The 24,057-nt window shown below is 46.3% G+C and overlaps 1 protein-coding gene across 3 annotated transcripts in view; it reads right to left on the bottom strand.

The window, feature by feature from the left end:
- The window catches only part of LOC140720033 (oxidized low-density lipoprotein receptor 1-like), a 38,647-nt gene that overhangs the window by 5,698 nt on the left and 8,892 nt on the right, over window positions 1–24,057 (bottom strand). For all 3 annotated transcript variants that reach the window (XM_073034933.1, XM_073034931.1, XM_073034932.1), the window contains exons 2-5: window positions 14,832–15,009; window positions 14,434–14,505; window positions 13,059–13,178; window positions 11,000–11,116 (exon numbers count right to left, since the gene is read on the bottom strand). In XM_073034933.1, the coding sequence (XP_072891034.1) occupies window positions 11,000–11,116; window positions 13,059–13,178; window positions 14,434–14,505; window positions 14,832–14,898 (376 nt within the window). In that variant the 5' untranslated portion in view covers window positions 14,899–15,009. The remainder of the gene's footprint in view (window positions 1–10,999; window positions 11,117–13,058; window positions 13,179–14,433; window positions 14,506–14,831; window positions 15,010–24,057) is intronic.

Here is a 24,057-nt window from a genome sequence, read left to right on the forward strand (position 1 = left end):
TAAATGACAATACCGAACCTGCCACTACCACTTCTACTGGAAGCTCGCTCCACACAGCTACCACTCTCTGAGTAAAGAAGTTCTCCCTCGTGTTGACCCTAAACTTTTGCCCCTTAACTCTCAACTCATGTCCTTTTGTTTGAATCTACCCTACTCTCAATGGAAAAAAGGGTTATTCACGTCAACTCTATCTATCCCTCTCATAAATTTAAATACCTCTATCAAGTCTCCCCTCAACCTTCTACGCTCCAAAGGATAATGACCTAACTTGTTTAGCCTTTCCCTGTAACTTAGGTGCTTAAACCCAGGTAACATTCTGGTAAATCTCCTCTGTACTCTTTCTGTTTTGTTATTATCTTTCCTATAATTCGGTGACCAGAAATGTACACGATACTCCAAATTTGGCCTCACCAATGCCTTGTACAATTTTAACATTACATTCCAACTCCTATATTCAATGCTCTGATTTATAAAGGCCAGTATACCAAAAGCGTTCTTCACCACCCTATCCACATGAGATTCCACCTTCAGGGAACTATGCAATATTATTATTTTGTTGTGTCAGTGTCACGGTGAAGGGTGTGACAGTGAAGGAGGTGCTGGTGGCACAGTGAGAGTCGTCAACGCCAACTCGAGGAACGTGTCTGTGTCACACTATGGTGTATATCAATGTCCCGGTGAAGATGTTGTTGATGTTACAATGGGGGTTTGCGTCAGTATCATGCTGGACATATCCGATTTGCTGTGAGGGACGTGCCTGTGTCACACTATGGTGTATATCAATATCCCGGTGAAGATGTTGATGTTACAATGGGGGTTTGCGTCAGTATCATGCTGGACATGTCCGATTTGCTGTGAGGGACGTGTGAGGAAACTGTGAGGAGTTTCTGTGTCCCGGCGAGGGGTGAGCCGGATCACAATGAAGTGTATCTCGATGTGAAGTCGAGGAAATTGTCAGTGTGAGGGGCCTTGTGGTGTCACCGTAGGTACAGTATCTGTGTCATGGTGTGGGGTGCGCTGGTCTCACAGAGCGGGGTATGTCAGTGTCACGGTGAGAGACATGTCATGGCCACGCTGCATGTGAGACGGTCACGCTGAGGTGTGTGTCGGTGTCACAGAGAGTAGTATGGCGGTGTCATTGTGAATTTGTGTGTGGGTATCACGTTAAGGGGTTTGCTTGTGTCAGGGTGAGGTGTGGGTAATTGCCTTAGCGAGCGGTGCATCGGTTTTTATGTTGAGGAGCGATACTGTCTCACTAAGGCGTGTTAAAGTGACTTCTGACTCGTTTTCACGATGCGGTGCGGAGCGGATCACATTGAGGAGCGTGAAGGTGTCACGGTGTACGTTACCTCAGGGTCACGGTGAAGAGCGTGTCGGTGTTATTGTGAATTTAGCTGTCGGTATCACGTTAAGGGGTTTGCCTGTGTCAGGGTGAGGTGTCACTGTGAGGTGTGTTTCGGTGTCGTTTGAGCAATTTATCAGTGACACGGTCAGGGACATGTCGATGTTACTGAAGGGTACCATGCGGTCAGTGTGACAGCCATGTGCGTGTCACGGCGATGGTCGTGTCTGTGTCGCGGATAGGAGTGTATCTGTGTCTCGTTGAATGTCGTGATCGTAATACGGTAAGAGGTTTGTTGATGTTATGCTGAATGGCGTGTCGCAGTTAGCCTGAATCCTGATTGTGTTACAGTCAAGGCCGTGTTTTTGTCATGGTGTGTGTTAGGCGTGTGTATTAGGTGTGTTAGGGGTGTGCCCGTGTTACAGATGATAGAGCATAGAATTGTACAGCACAGTATAGGCATTTCGGCCCACAATGTTAAGCTGACCCGTAAACCCTGCCCCACATACCTGTCCAGCAGCCTCTTAAATTTCACTGATGAATTTGCCTCCACTACTGACTGAGGCAGTGCATTGCACGCATGAACCACTCTCTGAATATTTTTTTTTTAAAAATCTTCCTCTATAATCCCCCTTCAACTTCCTACCCCTTACGTTAAAGCCAGGTCCTGTATTATGAGGCAAAGAGGCGCTAGCCGTCCACTCTGTCTATTCCTCTTAATATCTTGTATACCCCTATCATGTCTCCTCTATCCTCCTTCTCTCCAAAGAATAAAGTACTTCCTAAGAAGGTTGGCGTCATTCAATGTCTGTAGTGAGATGCTGAAGATGTTCTATAGGTCAGTTGTGGAGAGCGCCCTCTTCTTTGTGGTGGCGTGTTGGGGAGGAAGCATTAAGAAGAGGGACGCCTCACGTCTTCATAAGCTGGTAAGGAAGGCGGGCTCTGTCGTGGGCAAAGTACTGGAGAGTTTAACATCGGTAGCTGAGCGAAGGGCGCTGAGTAGGCTACGGTCAATTATGGATAACTCTGAACATCCTCTACATAGCACCATCCAGAGACAGAGAAGCAGTTTCAGCGACAGGTTACTATCGATGCAATGCTCCTCAGACAGGATGAAGAGGTCAATACTCCCCAATGCCATTAGGCTTTACAATTCTACCGCCAGGACTTAAGAACTTTTTAAAAGCTATTATTAATGCTTTTTGAGATAGTGATTTAGATGCATATCATATTTTTTACTGAGTTAAGTATTGTATGTAATTAGTTTTGCTACAACAAGTGTATGGGACATTGGAAAAAAAGTTGAATTTCCCCATGGGGATGAATAAAGTATCTATCTATCTATCTATCTATCTATCTATCTATCTATCTATCTATCTATCTATCTATCTATCTATCTATCTATCTATCTATCTATCTATCTATCTATCTATCTATCTATCTATCTATCTTAATCTCTGATCATAATTCAGACTCTCTAAACCAGGCAGCATCCTGGTAAATCTCCTCTGTACACTTTCCAATGCTTCCACATACTTCCTATAGTGAGACGACCAGAACTGGGCACAGTACTCCAAGTGTGGCCTAACTTGAGTTTCATAGAGCTACACCATTACCTCACTTTCCTGTGGAAAGTGGCCAGTGAGTGAGTGGGCCAGTGAAGGAGTGAAGATTTGAGGCTTGACCTGAGAGACTTTGGCGAGAAGAGGCGGTGGACGAGCTTGTTCCCAGTTAATCTTAGCAATGCCTCCTGAGACGGTGATGTACCTCTCCTATGAGATGTGGCAGTCTTGGGGGATCTCCCCTCTCCTGCAGAGTCACATCTACCAGAGATGCTTGCTGCTGGCCGATATGGAAGACCGTGTGAGGAATCTGGAGCAGCAGCTGGATGACCTTCGACTCATAAGGGAAAATTAGGCAGTCATAGATGAGAGCTACAAGGAGGTAGTCACACCTAGGCTGCAGGAAGCAGGTCGTTGGGTGACAGTCCGAGGGGGGAAAGTGAAGGAGAGTAGACAGGTAGTGCAGAGCACCCCTGTAGCCATTCCTCTGAATAACAAGTTTTCCGTCCTGGATGCTGTTGGCGAGGATGACTGACCAGGTGTGAGCCACGATGGCAGGGCCTCTGGCACTGAGTCTGACCCTGTGATGCAGAAGGATGGGACGGAGAAGAGGAGAGCTGTCGTCATTGGAGACTCTATAGTCAGGGGAGCAGACAGGAGATTTTGTGGACGTGAGAAGGACATCCGCAAGGTTTGTTGCCACCCGGGTTCCAGGGTCCGGGATGTCTCTTACCGGGTGGATGGCATTCTGGTACGAGGGAGAAGGCAACCAGAAGTCGTGATACATGTTGGTAACAACGACATAGGCAGGAAGAGTGATGAGGTCCTGAAGTGTGAGTTTCGGAAACTAGGCAGAAGGCTGAAGAACAGGACCTCAAGGGTGGCGTTCTCAGGATTGCTGCCAGTGCTACGTGATAGTGATGGTAAGAATTGGAGGAGATAGCAGTTGAATGCGTCGATGATGGGTTGGTGCAGGGAGTAGTATTTTAGATTTTTGAATCATTGGGATCTATTCTGGGGAAGGTAGAACGTTTACGGATTGTCTGGGTTGAACCTGAACTCGGCGGGGAACAATATCCTTGCAGGTAGGTTTGCTACCATGGTTCGGGAGGGTTTAAACCAATTTGCAAGGGGGATGGAACCCGGAGCAACAGAGCAGCGAAAGAAGTGCATGGAGTAAAGCCAGATCTAACATATAGACAGGCATTGAGGAAAGAGAGGCAGAATAAAGGGTCTAAAGATTGTAAGGTAGAAGGGCTAAAGTGCGTGTACTTCAATGCAGGAATCATCAGGAAGAAAGGAGATGAACTGAGAGCTTGGAGACATACATGGAAATATGATGTAGTGACCAAGACAGAGAATTGGCTGGCACCAGGGCAGAAATGGATACTCAATATTCCTGGAACTCAGTACTTCAAAATAGATAGAGGGGGGTCAAAGGGGAGGAGGGGTGGCATTACTGGTCTGGGATACTATTACAGCTGCAGAAAGGGTGGGTAATGTAGCAGGATCCTCTTTTGAGTCAGTTTGGGTAAAAGTCAGGAACAGGAAGGGACCAGTTACTCTACTGGAGGTATTTTATAGGCACCTGGTAGCAACAGAGATACCGAGGAGCAGATTGGGAGGAAGGTTTTGGAAAGGTGCAAACATAACAATGTTGTTACCATGGGTGACTTTAACTTCCCTAATATTGATTGGCACCTGATTAGTTCCAAGGGCTTGGATGGGGCAGAGTTTGTTAAGTGTGCCCTGGATGAATTCTTGTCACAGTATGTTGACAGGCCAACTAGGGGGAATGACATACTAGATTTAGTATTAGGTAACGTACCGGGTCAGGTCACAGATCTGTCAGTGGGGGAGCATCTGGGGGACACTGATCACCGCTCACTGGCCTTTAGCATTATCATGGAAAAGTATAGAATCAGAGAGGACAGAAACATTTTTAATTAGTGAAGAACAAACTATGAGGCTTTAAGGCTAGATCTTTCCAGTGTGAACTGTGATGATGTTTTTGCACGGAAATGTACTGTGGACATGTGGTCGATGTTTATGGATCTCTTGCAGGATGTTAGGGATAAATTTCTCCCGGTGAGGAAGATAAAGAATGGTAGGGTGAAGGAACCATGGGTGACAATTGAAGTGAAAAATCTAGACAGGTGGAAGAAGGCAGCATACATGAGGTTTAGGAAGCAAGGTTCAGATGTGTCCATTGAGGAATATAGGGTAGCAAGAAAGGAGCTTAAGAAGGGGCTGAGAAGGGCAAGAAGGGGGCATGAGAAGGCCTTGGCGAGTAGGGTAAAGGAAAACACCAAGGCATTCTTCAATTATGTGAACAAAAAAAGAGCGATAGAGTGAAGATAGGACCGATGATGGAGAGGACAATATGAGTGAGGTTGATGTTCTAGAGCATGTTATTATTAAGGGAGAAGAGGTGTTGGAGTTGTTAAAATGTATTAGGACGGAGAAGTCCCCGGGGACTGACGGAATATTCCTCAGGCTGCTCCACGAGGCGAGGGAAGAGATTGCCGAGCCTGTGGCTAGGATCTTTATGTCCTCGTTGTCCATGGGAATGGTACCAGAGGATTGGAGGGAGGCTAATGTTGTTCCCTTTTTAAAAAAAAAATGTAGTAGGGCTAGGGATAAGGTAGTAGGGATATAAAATACTGCTTAGGCCACACTTGGAGTACCGTGTCCAGTTCCCGTCTCCTCACGCCAGGAAGGATGTGGAAGCACTGGAAAGGGTACAGAGGAGATTTACCAGGATTCTGCCTGGTTTAGAGAGTATGGATTATGATCAGAGATTAAGGGAGCTCGGGCATTACTCTTTGAAGAGAAGGAGAATGAGAGGAGACATGATAGAGGTGTACAAGATATTAAGAGGAATAGACAGAATGGGCTGTCAGCTCCTCTTCCCCAGGGCACCACTGCTCAGTTCAAGAGGACATGACTTTAAGGTAAGGGGAGAGAATTTCAGGAGGGATATTAGAGGAAGGTTTTTCACTCACTGAGTGGTTGAGACAGATACACGAGAGAAGTTCAAAAGACTACCAGACAGGAATATGGAGGAATTTAAGGTGAGGGGTTATATGGGAGGCAGGGTTTGAGGGTCGGCACAACACTGTGGGCCAAAGGGCCTGTAATGTGCTGTACTGTTCTATGTTCTCAGAACTTTTAAACTCTATCCCTCGACTTCTGAAAGCTAACACCCCATAAGCTTTCTTAAGTCCCCTATCTACCTTTGAGGCAACTTTTTGGGATCTGTGTATATGTACACCCAGATCCCTCTGCTCCTCCACACTACCATGTGTCCTGCCATTTACTTTTTACATTGCCTTGGAGATTGTCCTTACAAAGTGTATCATCTCACACTTCCCCGGTTTGAACACCAACTGCTACTTCTCAGCCAACTTCTGCATCCAATCAATGTCTCTCTGCAATTTTCCACAATCCTCTACAGTTATCTACAACATCAACAACCTTTGTGTCGTCTGCAAACTTGCCAACCCACCGTTCTACTCACACTTCCAGGTCGATAATAAAATTCACGAGAAGTCGAGGTCCCAGAACAGATCCTTGTGGGACACCGCTGGTCACAACCCTCCAATCTGCATGTACTCCCTCCGCCATAACCCTCTGCCTTCAGCAGGCAAGCCAATTCGGAATCCACCTGGCCAAACCTCCCTGGATTCCATGCCTTCTGTCATTCTGAATAAGCCTACCGTGTGGTAACTTGTCAAATGCTTTACTAAAATCCATGTATATCATATCCACTTCACTACCCTCATCTATAAGCCCGGTCAACTCCTCAAATAAATCTATCAGGCTTGTTAGACAAGATCTGTCTTTCATAAAGCCATGCTGACGGTCCCTGATCAGACCATTATTCTCTAAATGCCCATCGATCATATGTCAAAGAATATTTTCCAACAGCTCTCCCGCCACCGAAGTAAGGCTCACTGGTCTATATTTACCCGGACAATCCCTACTACCTTTTATGAACAAGCGGACAACTTTCGCCTCCCCCCAATTCTGCGGTAACTTTTCGGTGGACAACGAGGACATAACGATCCTAACCAGAGGCTCAGCAATCTTTACCCTCACCTCGTGGAATAGCCTGGGGAATATTCCATCAGGACCCTTGGACTTACGCGTTCTAGTGAATTTTAACAACTCCAACACTTCATCTCCTCATCTCTCATGCTCCAGAACATCAGCGTCCATCATATTGTCCTCACCGTCATCAAGTTCTCTCTCATTGGTGAATACCAATGATAAGTATTCATTGAAGACCTCGCTCCCTTCCGCAGTCTCCAGGCACAACTTTATCCCACCTTTATCTCTAATCGGTCCTTCCTTCACTCCTGTCTTCCTTTTATACTTCACAGAACGGAGGAATGCCTTACCCTACTCGCCAAGGCCTTCTCATGGCCGCTTCTGGCTCTCCTGAGACCCCTCTTAAGCTCCTTTCTTGCTATCTTATATTCCTCAATAGATCCATCTGTTCCTTGCTTCCTAAACAGCATGTATGCTGCCTTCTTCCACCTGCTATATTTTCCACCTCACTTGTTAACCATTGTTCCTTCACCCTACCATTCTTTATCTTCCTCATCGAGACAAATTTATCCCTAACATCCTGCAAGAGATCCCTAAACATCGACCATATGTCCTGTGACTACTTGTGTGCCTGTGACTAGTGGTGTGCCACAGGGATCAGTGCTAGGTCCATTTTTATTTGTCATCTATATCAATGAGCTGGATGATAATGTGGTAAATTGGATCAGCAAATGTGCTGATGATAAAAAGATTGGAGGTGTAGTGGACAGTGAGGAAGATTTTCAAAGCTTGCAAAGGCATTTGTACCAGCTGGTAAAATAGGCTGAAGAGCGGCAGATGGAGTTTAATAAAGACAAGAGTGAGGTATTGCACTTTGGAAGGGCAAACCAAGGTAGAACATGCAAGGTAAATGGCAGGGCACTGAAGAGTGCAGTAGAACAGAGGGATCTGGGAATACAGATTGAAAATTTCCTATAAGTGCCATCACAGGTAGGTAGCTTAGCAAAGAGAGCTATTGGTACATTGGCCATGTATATAAGTATTGAGTATAAGAATTGGAACGTTATGATGAGGTTGTATAAGGCATTTGTGAGGCCGAATTTGGAGTATTGCGTGGCGGTTTGGTCATCGAATTACAGGAACGATATTAATAAGGTAAGAATGCTGTGAAGGTTTACATGGATGTTGCCGGGACTTGAGAAACTGAGTTACAAAGAAAGGTTGAATAGATTTGACAAGGTTCCACACGGAAGGTTAGTAAGGAAGTTTCAATCATTAGGTATTAATATTGAAGTAGTAAAATGGATTCAACAGTGGCTAGATGGGAGATGCCAGAGAGTAGTGGTGGATAACTGTTTGTCAGGTTGGAGGCCGGTGACTAGTGCTGTGCCTCAGGGATCTGTACGGGGTCTAATGTTATTTGTCATATGCATTAATGATGTGGATGATGGGGTGGTAAATTGGATTAGTAAGTATGCAGATGATACTAAGATATGTGGCGTCGTAGATAATGAAGTAGGTTTTCAATGCTTGCACAGGGGTTTAGCCCAGTTAGAAGAGTGGGCTGAACGACGGCAGATGGAGTTTAATGTTGATAAGTGTGAGGTGCTACATTTTGGTAGGACTAATCAAAATAGGACTAACATGTTAAATGGTAGGCCATTGAAGAATGAAGTAGAACAGAGTGATCTAGGAATAATGGTGCATAGTTCCTTGAGGATGGAATCTCAAGTGGATAGGGTGGTAAAGAAAACTGTTGTTATGCTGTCCTTTATAAATCAGAGCATTGAGTATAGGAGTTGAGATGTATGGTTAAAAATGTACAAGGCATTGTAAGGCCTTATTAGGAGTATTGTGTACAGTTTTGGTCACCAAATTATAGGAAAGATATCAACAAAATAGAGAGAGTACAGAGAAAATTTACTGGAATGTTACCTGGGTTTCAGCACCTAACTTACTGAGAATGGTTGACCAAGTTAGACCTTTGTTCGTTGGAGCGTAGAAGGTTGAGTGGGGCCTTGATAGAAGTATTTAAAATTAAGCGGCGGATAGGTAGAGTTGACGTGGATAGGCTTTTTCCATTGAGAGTAGGGGAGATTGAAACAAGAGGACATCAGTTGAGATTTAAGTGGTAAAAGTTTAGGGGAAACACCAGGGGGAACTTCTTTACTCAGAGAGTCTTAGCTGTGTGTAACGAGCTTCCAGTAGAAGTGGTAGAGGCAGGTTCGATATTGTCATTTGAAGTAAAATTACAGAGGTATATGGACAGAAAAGAAATGGAAGGTTATGGGATGAGTGCAGGTCGGTGTTTCTAGGTGAGAGTAAGCGTTCGGCACGGACTAGAATGACCGAGCTGGCCTTTTTCCTTGCTGTAATTGTTTTATGGTTATATAGTTTAGATTAGGAGTTTATTCCCTGGAGCGTAGAAGAACGAGGGGAGATTTGATAGAGGTATATAAAATTATAATGGGTATAGATAGAGTGAATGCAAGCGGGCTTTTTCCACTGAGGCTAGGGAAGGAAAAAAAAAACAGAGGACATGGGTTAAGGGTGAAGGGGGAAAAGTTCACTTTTAACATTTAAGAATATCCCGGCCAGGTACATGGGTGAGAGGGATATGGAGGTATATGGTCCAGGTGCAGGTCAGTGTGACTGGCCAGAAAAATGTTTAGGCACAGCCAAAAAGGGACAATAGACCAGTTTCTGTGCCGCAATGTTCTGTGGTTCTATGGTTCTATGTCCATAGTTCATTTCCCTGAAAATTATTATCCCAATTCACACCCGCAAATTCTTGTCTGCTAGCTTCATATTTTCCCTTCCCGAATTGAAATATTTCCTGTCCTCTCTGATTCTAGCCTTTTCCATGATAATTCTAAAGAGCAGGGAGCGGTGGTTACTGTCCCCCAGATGTTCCCCTATTGTGAGATCTGTGACCTGACCCAGTTCGTTTTGTAATACTAGATCTACTAGGCATTCCCCCAGTCGGCCTCTCAACACACTGTGACAGGAATCCGTTCTGGACACACTTATCTAACTCTGCCCCGTCTAAACCGTTGAAACTAATCAATTCCCAATCAACATTAGAGAAGTTAAAGTCATCCATGATAACAACCCACTTAATTTTGCACCTTTCCAAAATCTGCCTCCCAATCTGCTCCTCGCTGTCCCTACTGCTACGAGGGGGCATATTGAATACTCCCAATAGAGCAGCTTCGCCCTTCCTGTTCCAGAATTCCACCCATACTGACACAAAAGAGGACAGTGCTACATTACCCACCCTTTCTGCAGCTGACCAGTCATGCCACTCCTCCTCCCCTTCCAGAAATATTGAGAATCCATTCCTGCCCTGGTGCCAGCCAAGTCTCCGGAATAACCACTACATCATAATTCCATGTATGTATCCAAGCTCTCAATTCATCACCTTTGTTCTTGATGCTTCTTGAATTGAAGTAGACGCACTTTCGCCCTTCTTCCTTACTACCTTTACACCCTTTATTCTTCTTCACTTTCCTCAAAGTCTCTCTATATGTTAGATCTGGCTTTACTCCATGCACTTCTTTCACTGCTCTATCGCTCCGGGTCCCATCCCCCTTGCAAATTAGTTTAAATCCTCACGAACCATGCTAGCAAACCTACCAGCAAGGATATTGCAACCCCTCGAGTTCAGGTGCAACCATCTAATCTGTACAGTTCCCACCTTCCTCAAAAGGGATCCCAATGATCCAAAAATCTAAAACCTTGCCCCCTGCACCAACCCCACAGCCACACACTCAACGGTCATCTCCTCCTGTTCTTACCATCACTATCACGTAACAGAGGCAGTAATCCAGAGAACACCACCCTTAAGGCCCTGTGCTTCAGCCTTCTGCCTATTTCCCGAAACTCACAATTCAGGACCTCATCCCACTTCCCTATGGTGAGCTTTTTTTAATCGGTGTTACCGTAAGGGGGGGGGGTGGTTTCACTGTTGTGTTTTACAATAACAATTTATTCCACTCTCTTTATTTATGGTCTGACTCCACCCGGAGACCGTTCCACTCACCATGAATCGAGAGACCGGCCACTATCACGATGAAGGCGGATGTAACTAGGCAGAGTAGGCAGATCAGACGGTACGGTCTATTTCCGATCTTCACTTTCGACTCCTGTTCTTGCGCCGCTGCGGAGAGACCATACAACCATAAGACCATAATATATACTTTATAAATCCATAGGAGCTACTCAATGAATAGTTCACTTCAGTAACATAGTGACTGTAGTGATACTTGCTGCAGACTGAAAAGCTTGACGATGTAGATATTCAGAAAGGATGTGCTGGAGCTTTAGGAGAACTTCACGTTGGATAAGTCGCTTGAAACGGACGAAATGTAAAGGAGGCTATTGAGGGAGCCGAGGGAGGAGATTGCTGAGCCTCTGGCGATGATCTCTGCATCATCAATAGGGACGGAGAGGTTCCCGAAGATTTGAGGGTTGCGAATGTTCTTCCATTATTACACAAAGTGAGTAGAGATAGCGCAGGGAATTATAGACCAGTGAGTCTTACCTCAGTGGTTGGTAAGTTGATGGAGAAGATCCTGAGAGGCAAGACCTATGAACGTTTGGAGAGGTATAAAATATTTAGGAGTAGTCTGCATGGCTTTGTCAAGGGCAGGTCGAGCCTCACGTGCCTGATTACATTTCTGTGAGGATTCGGCTAAACACTTTGATGAAGGAAGAACAGTAGATCTAGTGTATACGGATTTCAGCAAGGCTTTTGATAAGGTACCCCATGCAAGGCCTATTGAGAAAATAAGGAGGCATGAGATCCAATGGGATATTGCTTAGTGGATCCAGAACTGGCTTGCATACTGAAGACAAAGAGTGATTTTAGACGGATCACATTGTACATGGAGGTCCTCAGTGGATTACCTCAGAGATCTGTTCTGTGACCCTTATTCTTCGTGATTTTTATAAATGACCTGGATGAAGAAGTGGAGGGATGGCTTAGTATGTTTGCTGATGACACATAGTTTGGAGATGTTGTGGATAGTGTGGAGGGTTGTCACATGTTGCAGCGGGATATTGATAGGATACAAAACAGGACTGAGAAGTGGCAGATGGAGTTCAACCCAATAAGTGTGAAGTGGTTCATTTTGGTAGATCAAATATCATGGCAGAATATAGTATTAATGATAAGACTCTTGGCAGTGTGGTGGATTAGAGGGATCTTTGGGTCCGAGTCCATAGGAAGCTCAAAGCAGCCGAACATGTTGACTCTGTGGTTAAGAAGGCATATGGTGTATTGGCCTTCATCAATCGTGAGATTGAATTTAGGAGCACAGAGGTAATGTTGCAGCTATATAGGACCCTGGTCAGACCCCACTTGGAGTTCTGTGCTTGGTTTTGGTCGCCTCACTACAGGAAGGATGTGGAAGCCATAGAAAGGGTACAGAGGAGATTTACGAGGATATCTCCTGGATTGGGGAGCATGCCTTCAAAGAATAAGCTGAGTGAACTTGGTCTTTTCTCCTTGGAGCGACGGAGGATGAGAGGTGAGCTGATAGAGATGTATAATATTATGAGAGGCATTGATTGTGTGGATAGTCGGAGGCTTTCTACAGGGCTGAATTGGCTCGCAAGAGAGGGCATGGTTTTAAGGTGCTTGGAAGTAAATACAGAGGAGATGTCAGGGGTAAGTTTTTTACGCAGCGAGTGGTGAATGCGAGGCGGTGGTGGTGGTGGTGGAAACGAGAGGGTCTTTTATGAGACTTCTTAATGGCTGCATGGAACTTAGAATAATAGAGGGCTATGGGTAAAGCCTAGGTTGTTCTAAGGTAGGGAAATGTGTAGTCAGTTTTGTGGGCCAAAGGGCCTATATTGTGATGTGCGTTTTCTATGTTTCTATGTTTCTAACCAACCCATCTAGAATTTCATCCAGATCATGTATATACATCACAGACAGGGATTAATTGGTGAGCCGAGTGACAACGTTTTATTACACAGATGGTGGTCAGTCTGTGTGAGACAAAGGAAGTGGTCGAGGCAGATGCATTAGAAACGTGGACAATTGCGAGTATGACACGTGATCCCTCCAGACTGACATCATCACTGTGAATTCTGACCTGTTTGTTCAGTGGTTGACAACCCACCGGGTCCCGAGGCAATGGGAGGACCTTCGTCCTCATCGATGCGGGGTTCCTCTTTCCGAAAGTTCAGATCTGAGTAGGTGGAGTTCAGACCGTCTGGAAGAAAGAGAGAGAGAGAGCGGATAAGCAAGAGAGTGAGAGCGATAGAGAATGGGGGAGGGTGTCAGGAAGAGAGAGGAGAGGGGTGACAGAAGAGAGAGAGGCAAGTGAGGGAGAGAGAAGGGGTGAAAATTCGAGAGAGATGTTCAGGGAGAGTGGTAGGAAAGGCTCTCGGGGGCAGCAGAGGAGAGCGGTGGACAGAGAGGGGGAGGTAGCGACAGGGGCGATGGGCGGGAAGATGTAAGAGAAAGAATGCGGAGGGAAAATGGGGTGAGAGAGGCGGAGACAGTGGGAGGGACAGCGAAGAGAGTCGGGAAGAGTGAGAGGGCAGGGAGAGGTGTGAGAAGGGGCGAAAGAGAGGAGGATTGAGAAGAGAGTGTGAGGGGAAGAGAAAAGGGAGAGGGATGGATAAGTGAGTAGACAATTTGAGTGACAGAGAGAAGTGCGAGGGGAGACAGCGTAGGGGAAAGGGCGTGAGCCATGGATAGACAGGAGGAGAGGGCGTGAGGGGAGTTCAGGTGAAAATTTAGGGACAGAGCCAGGTTGGAAGACCGGAGGGGCGGACGAGGAAGGATGAGAGCGAGCGGAGAGAGAGGGAAAGGACGCGATGGGGAGACCGAGAGTGGTAGAGACCGTGACTGTGATAGAGGAGGAACGGGAGGGAGAAGGAGGGCAATGAGGCAGGGCGAAGAGAAGGGGACAGTGCGAGAGAGTGGGGAATGCGGGGAGAGAGGAGGGGAGAATGGGGGAGTGGAAAGGGTGTGAGGAGGTGAGGGAGCGGAGAGAAGGGGAAAGAGGGAAAAGAAAGTGGGGTTAAGAAAAGAGAGAGCAGTTATGGATTTATACAGCGCCTCCTCCTCAACATTTCTACCACTGCGTCCCTCCTCACCACACGGACACGGCGCTCACTCATCTGCGCACACCCATCCCACAGCGCTCGCTCCTCATCGCCCCTACCTCCATACAGCACATCCCATGCTAGCTCTCCTCACCGACCCACAGCACATCCTCTTCATACCATCCTACGGCGCTCCCTCTATACCGCCCCTCCCTTGGCGCTGACACCTCACGGTACCTTCCCCACCGTCCACCCTCCCACAAAGTCCTCCTACCCATTGTCTCTCCCACGCGTTACCTCCGTCTTCTGCTCAAAGAAGGAATCATTAGAATGACTGTACGCTTGCCCTGAGATTTCTCGACAGCATTGGACACGACAGCTAAACAGGGTCAAACCAACAAAGATGAAACTGACCTCTATCTGTCCAGGCCCGTGGCGGCGAGAGGGTCTTGAAATTAACTTCCGCGTACGATACATCAGGTTCAGCTGGGAACAGAACAGCGAGGGTCAGAGACTGACTGAAGTTGCCTCCACACAGTCCAATCTCACACTCCCGGGGTCAGACACAGAGTGAATCTCCCTCCACACCGTTCCATCACACACTCCCGGGGTCAGACACAGAGTGAATCTCCCTCCACACCGTTCCATCACACACTCCCGGGGTCAGACACAGAGTGAATCTCCCTCCACACCGTCCCATCACACACTCCCGGGGTCAGACACAGAGTGAATCTCCCTCCACAGCGTCCCATCACACACACCGGGGATAAGCTGCAGAATAGAACTGTCGCCTGTCTCTCTGCCCCACTCACCTCGGAAAGGAGACCGTGAGTCCGTGTTTCCCAACTTCACGTTCATGTAACTCTCGCTCCGGTCCATACTTCCGAGGATTCCCTGCGTCTCTGAGCTCAGATAGGTGAAGCAACCGTTGTCAGAGGAAGCCTGTTAACAAATGTGTCAGACCGATTCCAACCAACGAGGGATGAAGAGCTGATAAATAGAGGAACCGAGATCAGGGGGAGGAAGTGCGGGGAGCAGAGAGATTGAGGGTGTTGCAGAGGGTGGTCGTGAGAAATGAGAGTGGTTGTGGGAAGAGTAATGAGTGTGGGGAGAATATACAGAGGATTTGGGGTCGTGCAGAGATAGAGAGCTGGGTGACAATGGACAGACTTGGGAGAAGGGAACGAGATAAGGAGCATGAGGAGAGAGCAGGGAGGATGGAGTGATGGAGATGGGGGATAAAGCGCGGTGATGGTGAAACTTGGAGAAATGAAGGCCGCGAGTTGGAGAGTGATTGAAGAGAGAGGGTCACTGAACGGAGGTAAGAAAGTGAGATCAGGGTGGAAAAAGACAGCGGGGTGGAGGACAGGAAGAATGGAGATCGCGGTGGTCATGGAGGAGGAATTCCGTGTGGTCTGAGGAAATGTGGAAACAAAGAAGGGACAGAGAAAGGAAAGGATTTGGACGATGTGAGTTGAGACGGAGTGCAGGAATGAGGAAGGAGGGAACAATGAGGGATTTTGTCACACATACAGAGCCTCAATCCGGGACGGATGCACCCCCAGCTGGTTCCTGTTTTGAGAAATGGCCGTTCCCACTGTCCCTGCTCATGGCTGTGATTCAACCCCCTCCCTTAGAGTGAGGTGAACAATTCACCTCGAAACACGGTTCCTTCAGAGCGTTTCCTCGCTTTCCTGGTCCAGTGGCGCACTCTCTCTCTCTCTCCCTCCTTATTCCATGGCATTTTCTGTCTCTTCCTCTCGTTCTCCTTCGACAAGCTTCCCACACTCACCCCTTTTCATTCTCTCTTTCCTCCCACCATCCTCTCTCTCACTTTCTATCCTATCTTCCCTACTCAACCCTGTCTCTTTTCTGTACCTCCTCTCACCCTCCTTTGCCCCACTGTCTCCTCTTCCCCATTATCTTATTCCATTCTATCTCCCATCTGCCCCTCTCTTTTTCTTCTCTCCACGCGCAACACTCCTGTCGCCCTGACACGCAGATGTGCTTAAACACCCACAGATGCTTTCCGTATTCCCCGTCCCTTCGGCCTTTCTACCTACTTCATCTCCTTCACCCCATCTCCCCCGTCCCTTCTCCACACCTCCTCCAATCAGCCTCCAAGCTGCCCGTTCTCTCACATCACACCTACCTCCTTCCATGTCCCTCTCTTCCTCTTCCTTTCGTTTCCCTCAGTCCCTCTCTTCCTTCTCCCACCCTCGCCTGGCACTGGCTCCTTCTGTTCTTTCCCCACCTCAACTGCTTCCCTATCACGCACCTTCTCTCTCCACTTCCTCTCTCCTCACAACCTTCTTTCTTTCTCGACCTTAACCGTTTTATTTCCTCCTCTTCCCACATATTTCCTCATCCACCTCACTTATTCCTTCACTTCTCCCTCCTGGGATCCCATGCTTCCTTACTTTCTCAATATTCCTTCCAGGGATACCTTATCAAATGCCTTGCTGAAATCCATATACACTACATCTAATGCTCTTCCTTCATCAAAGTGTTTAGTCACATCCTCAAAAAAATGATCAGGCTCGTAAGGCACGGCCTGGCCTTGGAAAAACCATGCTGACTATTCCCAATCATATTAAACCTCTCCAAATGTTCATAAATCCTGCATCTCAGTACCACTTACTAACCACTGAGGTAAGACTCACATGTCTATAATTTCCTTAGCTATATCTAACCCTTTCTAGAATAAAGCAGAAACATCCGCGACCCTCCAATACTTCGTAACCTTACCCTACCCTATCGCCATAGGCTCAGCAATCTCCTCCCCCGCCTCCCACGGTAGCCTGTGGTACATCGCATCCGGTCCCGGTGACTTATCCAAATTGTTGCTTTCCAAACGCTGCAGCTCATCCTCTTTCTTAATATCAACATATTCGGGCTTTTCAGTCTGCTGCAAGTCGTCACTACTATCACCAAAATTATTTTCCATAGTGAATACTGAAGCAAAGTATTCATTAAGTACCTCTGCTGTTTCTTCCGGTTCCATTGCATTTTTCCACTGTCACACTTGATAGGTCCTATTCTTTCACGTCTTATCTCCCTACTCTTTACATACTTGTAGAAAGCCCTGAGTTTTTCCTTAACACTGCCCGCAAAGAATATCTCATTGCCCTTTCTGGCTCTCCTAATTTCCTTCTTAAGCTCTTTCCTGTTAGCTTTATAATCTTCTAGATCTCTAACATTACCTAGCTCTCTCAACCTTCTGTAAGCTTTCCTTTTCTTCTTGACCAGATTTATTATAGCTTTTGTGCACCACGGTTCCTGTACCCTACCATAACATCCCTCTCTCATTGGAACGTACTTATGCAGAAGTCCACACCAATGATGCCTGAACATTTGCCACATTTCCTCCGTACTTTTCCCTAATAACAACTGTTTCCAATTTAAGATTTCAGTCTCCGGTCTGATAGCTTCATGATTCTCCTTACTGCAGTTAAAAGCTTTTCTATCTTGTCTGTTCCTATCTCTCTCCAATGCTATTGTAAAGGAGATAGATCTGACCCTGACCAGGTTCACTTCCAAATATCAAATGAAGTGCAGGCTCTCCTCTTGTCGGCTTATCTACAAATTGTGTTAAGAAACCTTCCTTAACACACCTAACAAACTTCGCCACATCTAAACCCCTTGCGCTAGAGTGATGGAATATATAATCTCTCATCACGACATCTTTGTTATTATTACACCTTTCCATGGTCTGTTTCCTTATCTGATCCTCGATATCGCTGTTACTACTGGGCGGCCTATAGCAATGCACCCAGCAAAGTTACTGACACAGAGACACCGTAGAAAAATCCTCAATGGCGTCCACCTTTTCTGCAGTTGTGTCACTATCTCTGATCAACAATACCACGCCCCCAACTCTTTTACCTCCATCCCTGTCCTTTCTGACACACCTAAAACCCGGCACTTCAAGCAAACATTCTTCTCCCTGAGCCATTCAAGTCTCGGTAATGGCCATCACATCATATCTCCAAACGAGATAGTGATCACAATCCTATATCCTTTACCAAAGCATTGGAGAGCGATAGGAACAGACAAGTTAGCAAAGCGTTTAATTGGAGTAGTGGAAAATATGAGGGTATCAGGCAGGAAGTTGAAAGCATAAATTGGTGATAGACAATAGACAACAGGTGCAGGAGTAGTCTATTCGGCCCTTCGATCTATCACCTCCATTCACTGTGATCATGGAGCAATTATTGTTTAATTGTTCTCAGAAATGCACGAAAGAATTGTTCCAAATGTTCCGGGGATATTTGCGTGCAGTTCTGCACAGGTACGTTCCAATGAGAAAGGGAAAGGATGGTAGGGTACAGGATCCGTGGCGTAGAAAGGCTGTTTTAAATCTAATGAAGAATAAAAGAAGACTTTTTTTTGAACGGAAGGTTAAAAAGACTAGTTGATGACGGAGAACTAAAAAGGTTATAAAGCTAGCAGGAGGGAGCTTAAGAAAGAAATTAGGAGAGCCAGAATGGGCCATAAGAAGGCCTGGCAGGACAGGATTAAGGTAAACTGCAGAGCGCAGTAGACGTGAGGGAATAGGATGAATCAAGTGTAACAGTGGAAAAATGTGTATGCAACCGGAGAAGACAGCAGAGCGACATAACGGATACTTTGCTTCAGTATTCACTTGGATAAAGAATTCTGGTGATTGTAGTGGTGGCTTGGAGCATGTACAGTTTAATAAAGACAGGCCACTGTGCGATCCGAGGGAGGGGATTGCTGAGCATCTACCGATGTTGCTTGTATCAGCAATGGGGACGAGAGACGATCCGAAAGATTGGAGGCTTGCGGATGTTGTTTCTTATAGAACATAGAATAGTACAGCACATTACAGGCCCTTCGGCCCACAATGTTCTGCCGACCCTCAAACCCTGCCCCCATATAAACCCTCACAATAAATTCCTCCATATACCTGTCTAGTAGTCTCTTAAACTTGACTAGTGTATCTGCCTCCACCACTGACACAGGCAGTGCATTCCATGCACCAACCACTCTCTGATTGAAAAACCTTCCTTTCTTTATTCAAGAAAGGCAGCAGAGATGGCCCAGGAAATTATAGACAAATGAGTCTTTCTTCAGTGGTTGGTAAGTCGATGGAAAAGACGCTGAGAGGGAAGATATATCAACATTTGAAGAGGCATAATATAATCAGTAACAGTCAGCATGGATTTGTCAAAGGCTGGTCGTGACAAACGAGCCTGATGATTTTTTTTTTGAGGATGTGACTGAACAAATTGATGAAGGCAGCGAAGTAGATGCATATTGATTTCCCCGAGCATTTGCTAATGTATCCCATGTAAGGAGGCATGGACTCAAGGGGACATTGATTTGTAGATCCTGAACTGGCTTGCCGACAGAAGAGAAAGAGAGGCTGTAGACCGGTCGTGTTCTACATGGAGGCCAGGGAGCAGTGGCGTTTCTCAGGGATCTGTTCTTGGAACCCAACTCTTCGTTTTTTTTATAAATGACCTAGATGAGGTTGTGGAGGTTGTGGTTCTTAAATTTGCGGATGATACAAAGGTTAGTGTGTATGAGGTCTGTCAGAGCTGGCAGCGGAACATTCATAGGATGCAAAACTGGGCTGAAAAAATTCAGGTGGAGTTCAAACCAGATAAGTCTGAAGTGGTTCATTTCACTCAGGCCAAATATGATGGAATAATATAGTATTGATGGTAAGTCCCTTGGCAGTGTGTTTGATCAGAGAGGTTTTGGGTTCGAGTCCATAGGACACTCAACGCTGCGGTGCAGGTTGCCTCTATGGTTAGGAAAGCAAACGGTGCATTGGACTTCATCAACCTTAAGATTAAGTTTAGAAGCCGAGAGGAAATTTTGCAGCTATATAGGACCCTGCTCAGACCCCACTTGGAGAACTGTGCTGAGTTCTGGTCGCCTCACTACAGGAAGGATGTGGAAACGATAGAAATGGCGCAGAGGAGATTTACAAGGATGTTGCCTGGATTGGGGAGTCTGCCTAATGAGAATAGGTTAAGTGAACTCGGTCATTTTTCCTTGGAGCGACAGAAGATGACAGATGACCTGATAAGGAGTATCAGATGATGAGAGGCTTTTATAGTGTGGATATTCGGAGGCTTTTTCCCAGGGCTGAAATGGATAGCACGAGAGGGCACAGGTTTAAGGTAATATGTACTGAGGGGATGTCTTGGGTATTTTATGTTTGTCCGGAGTGTGTGGTGAGTGCACAGAATGGGCTGCCGGCTACGGCTGTGGAGGCCGATACCGTAGGAGAGGTACATGGAGCTCAGAAAAAACGGAGGGTTATGGGTAGAAGGGAAGAATATTTTCGCACAACCTCTGTGGGCCGAGGCTCCCGTATAGTGCTGTTGGCATTCAGTTGTTTCTACGCTTCTATGACTGCTGGACGGAGTGGACTGAGGAGCGTGGGTCCAAGAGTCGGGTAGGCTCGGAAGAGGTCGACGGGAACAAAAGGACGACACTGTGAGCTCCACCGTTTGCACATTAGTTTGCTTCATGAGAATGTGCCCCTTTTATGTTGGTTTACAAGTCATATAGTCAAATTATAAAGCTTAATCATTTACTCTCATGTTGTATATAGTTTGTAAACAGCCCAGAACATCCACCCATACGAGATTTTGTAAGGTTCTCGGGCCGGGGGCTACCATCACCCGGATGAAGCCGGGAGCCGAACCGATGATTACATTCCCACGAATTGTTATTCTCTTTTATGCCCTTTCTTTAATTTTTACCAGAGCTTTGTGTCCCCTTTTCGGCCAGAATTGGATACTTCTTGAGTACTGATAACTTCTTCATTTTTGGAAAACACATGTCCTGCACCTTCCTCATCTTTTCTCAGAAATGAAAGCCATTGCCGCTCTGCTGACATCCCTTGCAGTTGAGTTGGAAAAATAACAGATAAAGTTCAACCCGGACAAATACACAGAGATTGTACATATAGCCAATATGTGGATAAGTGGAGGGCAGGTTGTTTTGAGGATGTAGACAGGCCTGAGAAGGACATACAGAGGGCAAAGAAATGGCAGATGTACTGCTGTGTTGGACCCTGTATGGTTATTCACTTTGGGAGTGGAATCTCTGTGGATTTCTTTCCCACAGGCCGCTGTGGAGGACAAGGCTTTCTTTTTTGTATATTTATGCCAAAGTTTCCTGATTGGTCAGTCAGGTCTTAAAGGAATGCTGGGAGAAGGCAGGGGATAGAGGTTGAGATGTAAATTGGATCAGCCGCGATTAAATATTGGAACAGACTCAGTGGGCCAAATGGTCTAATTCTGCTTCTAAATCTTACATTTTATGATAAGTTGCTTTATTTTATCGTGGGAAAACTAAATGTTGTTGCTAAGTTTGGCTATCTGAAGATTGAGGTCACGAAGTTCACAGGATAAGATGCAGACACTGCCTTGCTTGTGGGAGATAACAAAAGCGATCAACATTTCATGCTAAGAATGCGGTATTGTTCACCTCTGCCTGACACTGTCTTGGTAAAAGAGGAACTGACAGTAGATGTTCAGTTCTCATCCTGTGCACAGTCCGGAAGCATTCGTAGACTGTTTGATATCTAACAAGTGCTCCTTGAAGTGTCATCACTATATTTGGCTGTTGGCTATTTCCCAAAATTCACTGTAGAAATTTCAGAAATAACCTGAAATTGGCAGAGTCGTAAGGAAACGTGATCACCTATTCAAGGGTTAACCGTACACCAATATCTGTGTCTTTATTTCTGTTCGGTCCCGGGATAAGTTATTTTACAGTCTGTGGGCAAGCCAGTTCTGGATCCAGAAAGTAATGACCCCTTGGATACCATGCATCCTTTCTTTCTTAATAAGCCTTGCATGGGGTACCTTATCAAATGCCTTGTAGAAATCCTTTAACACTAAATCTACTGTTCTTCCTTCATCAGCGTGTTTAGTCACATCCTCAAAAAATTTCAATCAGGGTCGTAAGGCACGTCCTGCCCTTGACAAAGTTATGCTGTCTTTTGCTAAACGTATTATACCTCCCCAAATGTGCACAAATCCTGGCTCTTACGATCTTCTCCATCAACTTACCAACCACTAAGGTAGGAATCACTGGTCTATAATTTCCTGGGATACATCTATTCCTTTTCTTGAATAACGGAACAACATCCGCAGCCCACCAATCCTCCAGAAACTCGCCCGTCCCCATTCAGGATGCAAAGATAATCGCCAAAGTCTCAGCAACCTCCTCCCTTACTTCCCAGAGTAGCCTTGGGTACATCTCATCCGGTCCCGGCGAGTTATCCAAATGATGCTTTCCAAAATATCGAGCACATCCTCACTTTTAATATCTACGCACTCAAGCTTTTCAGTCTGCTGCAAGTCATCACAACGATCACCAAGATCCTTTTCCATAGTGAGATCTCACTGAGATCTAACACCTGACCAGGTTAATTTTCCAATAACAAATCACGAAGCTTCTCGTCCGGCAGGCATATCTACATATTGTGTCAAGAAACCTTCCTGAACACACCTAACAGACTCCAACCCATCTAAACCTCTTGCTCTGGGGAGATACCAATCGATATTTGGGAAATTAATATCTCCCATCGCGACTACACTGTTATTATCATGACTTTCCAACATTCGTTTCCGTATCTGCTCCTCGATATTCCTGCTACTATTGGGCGGCCTATAAAAAACACCCATTAAAGTTATTGACCCTTTCCTGTTCACAACCTTTACCCTAATAGTCTCCGTAGAAAATTCCTCCATGGCGTCCACCTTTTCTGCAGCTGTGTCGCTATCTATGATCAACAGTTCCACGCCCACACCTCTTTTGCCCCCCTCCCTGTCCTTTCTGAAACATCTAAAAGTCGGCACTTGAAGTATCCATTCCTGTCTCTGAGCCATCCAAGTCTCTGTAATGCCCACCACTTCATATCTCCAAATGATTACTTCGGCAGTTTGAACGGGGCACGACTGCGCAAGCGCGTGAATGTTGGCCCGTGAGGCAGCAGGATAGTTTAAAAAGCGAGCAGATTAACGGAGCGGGCGACGTAGTGGAGGGAGACAGAGTAGGAATGTTTTGGCTCCAGAGGCTTCGGCGAGCTGATGCTGAAGACGAGCTTGTTCCCAGTAAGGTAAGGCCGGGTAATCTCGTTTAATTAATCTAATTATTTTAGGAGTAGGTAATGGAGGCAGAGGTTAGGGCAGTCGATTGCTCCGTTAGCAGGACGTGGGAAGTCCGGGCGAGCACAAGTGTGCCTGATGACCACATCTGCAAAAGGTGCATCCAGCTGCAGCTCCTGACAAACCGAGTTAGGGAACTGGAGGGAGCTGGATAAACTTCAGATCATTCAGGAGGCGGAGGGAGAAATAAACAGAAGTTACACGGAGACATTCACCCTGAACTGACAGGAGGCAGGTAGCTGGGTGACTGTGAGCGGAGGGAAGAGGAATAGACAGAATGACAAGAGCACCCCTGCGGCCGTTCCCACCAATAATAAGTATACCGCTTTTGATACTGTTGGTGGGGACGACCTACCAGGGACAATTTGTAGTGGTCACGTCTCTGGCAGTGAGACTGGATCCTCAGCTCAGAAGGGAAGTAAGGAAAACAGGAGAACAGTAGTAATAGGGGATTCGATGTTTCGGGGGGAGCAATAGGAGGTTCTGTCGGAGAGATCGTGAATCCCGGATGGTCTGTTGCCTCCCTGGTGTCCGCGATATCTCGGAACGAGTTCTCAGTATTCTCAAGAGGGAGGGTTAGTAGCCGGATGTCGTGGTCCATGTGGGGACCAATGACGTGGATAGGAAGAATGAGGAGGTCCTGCAAAGAGAGTTTAGGGAGTTAGGTGCAAAGTTGAAGGTCAGGACATCCAGGGTTGCAATCTCAGGATCGCTACCCGTGCCACGTGCTAGTGAGGACAGGAATATGAAGATAATGCAGCTAAATACGTGGCTAAGGAGTTTGTGCAAGAAGGATGGCTTCATGTTTCTGGACAATTGGGCCTTGTCCCAGGGAAGGTGGGACGTACCGACGGGACGGGTTGCACCTAAACTGGTG

The sequence above is a fragment of the Hemitrygon akajei genome, unplaced genomic scaffold (assembly GCF_048418815.1).
Source record: "Hemitrygon akajei unplaced genomic scaffold, sHemAka1.3 Scf000035, whole genome shotgun sequence".
Lineage (NCBI taxonomy): Eukaryota > Metazoa > Chordata > Chondrichthyes > Myliobatiformes > Dasyatidae > Hemitrygon > Hemitrygon akajei.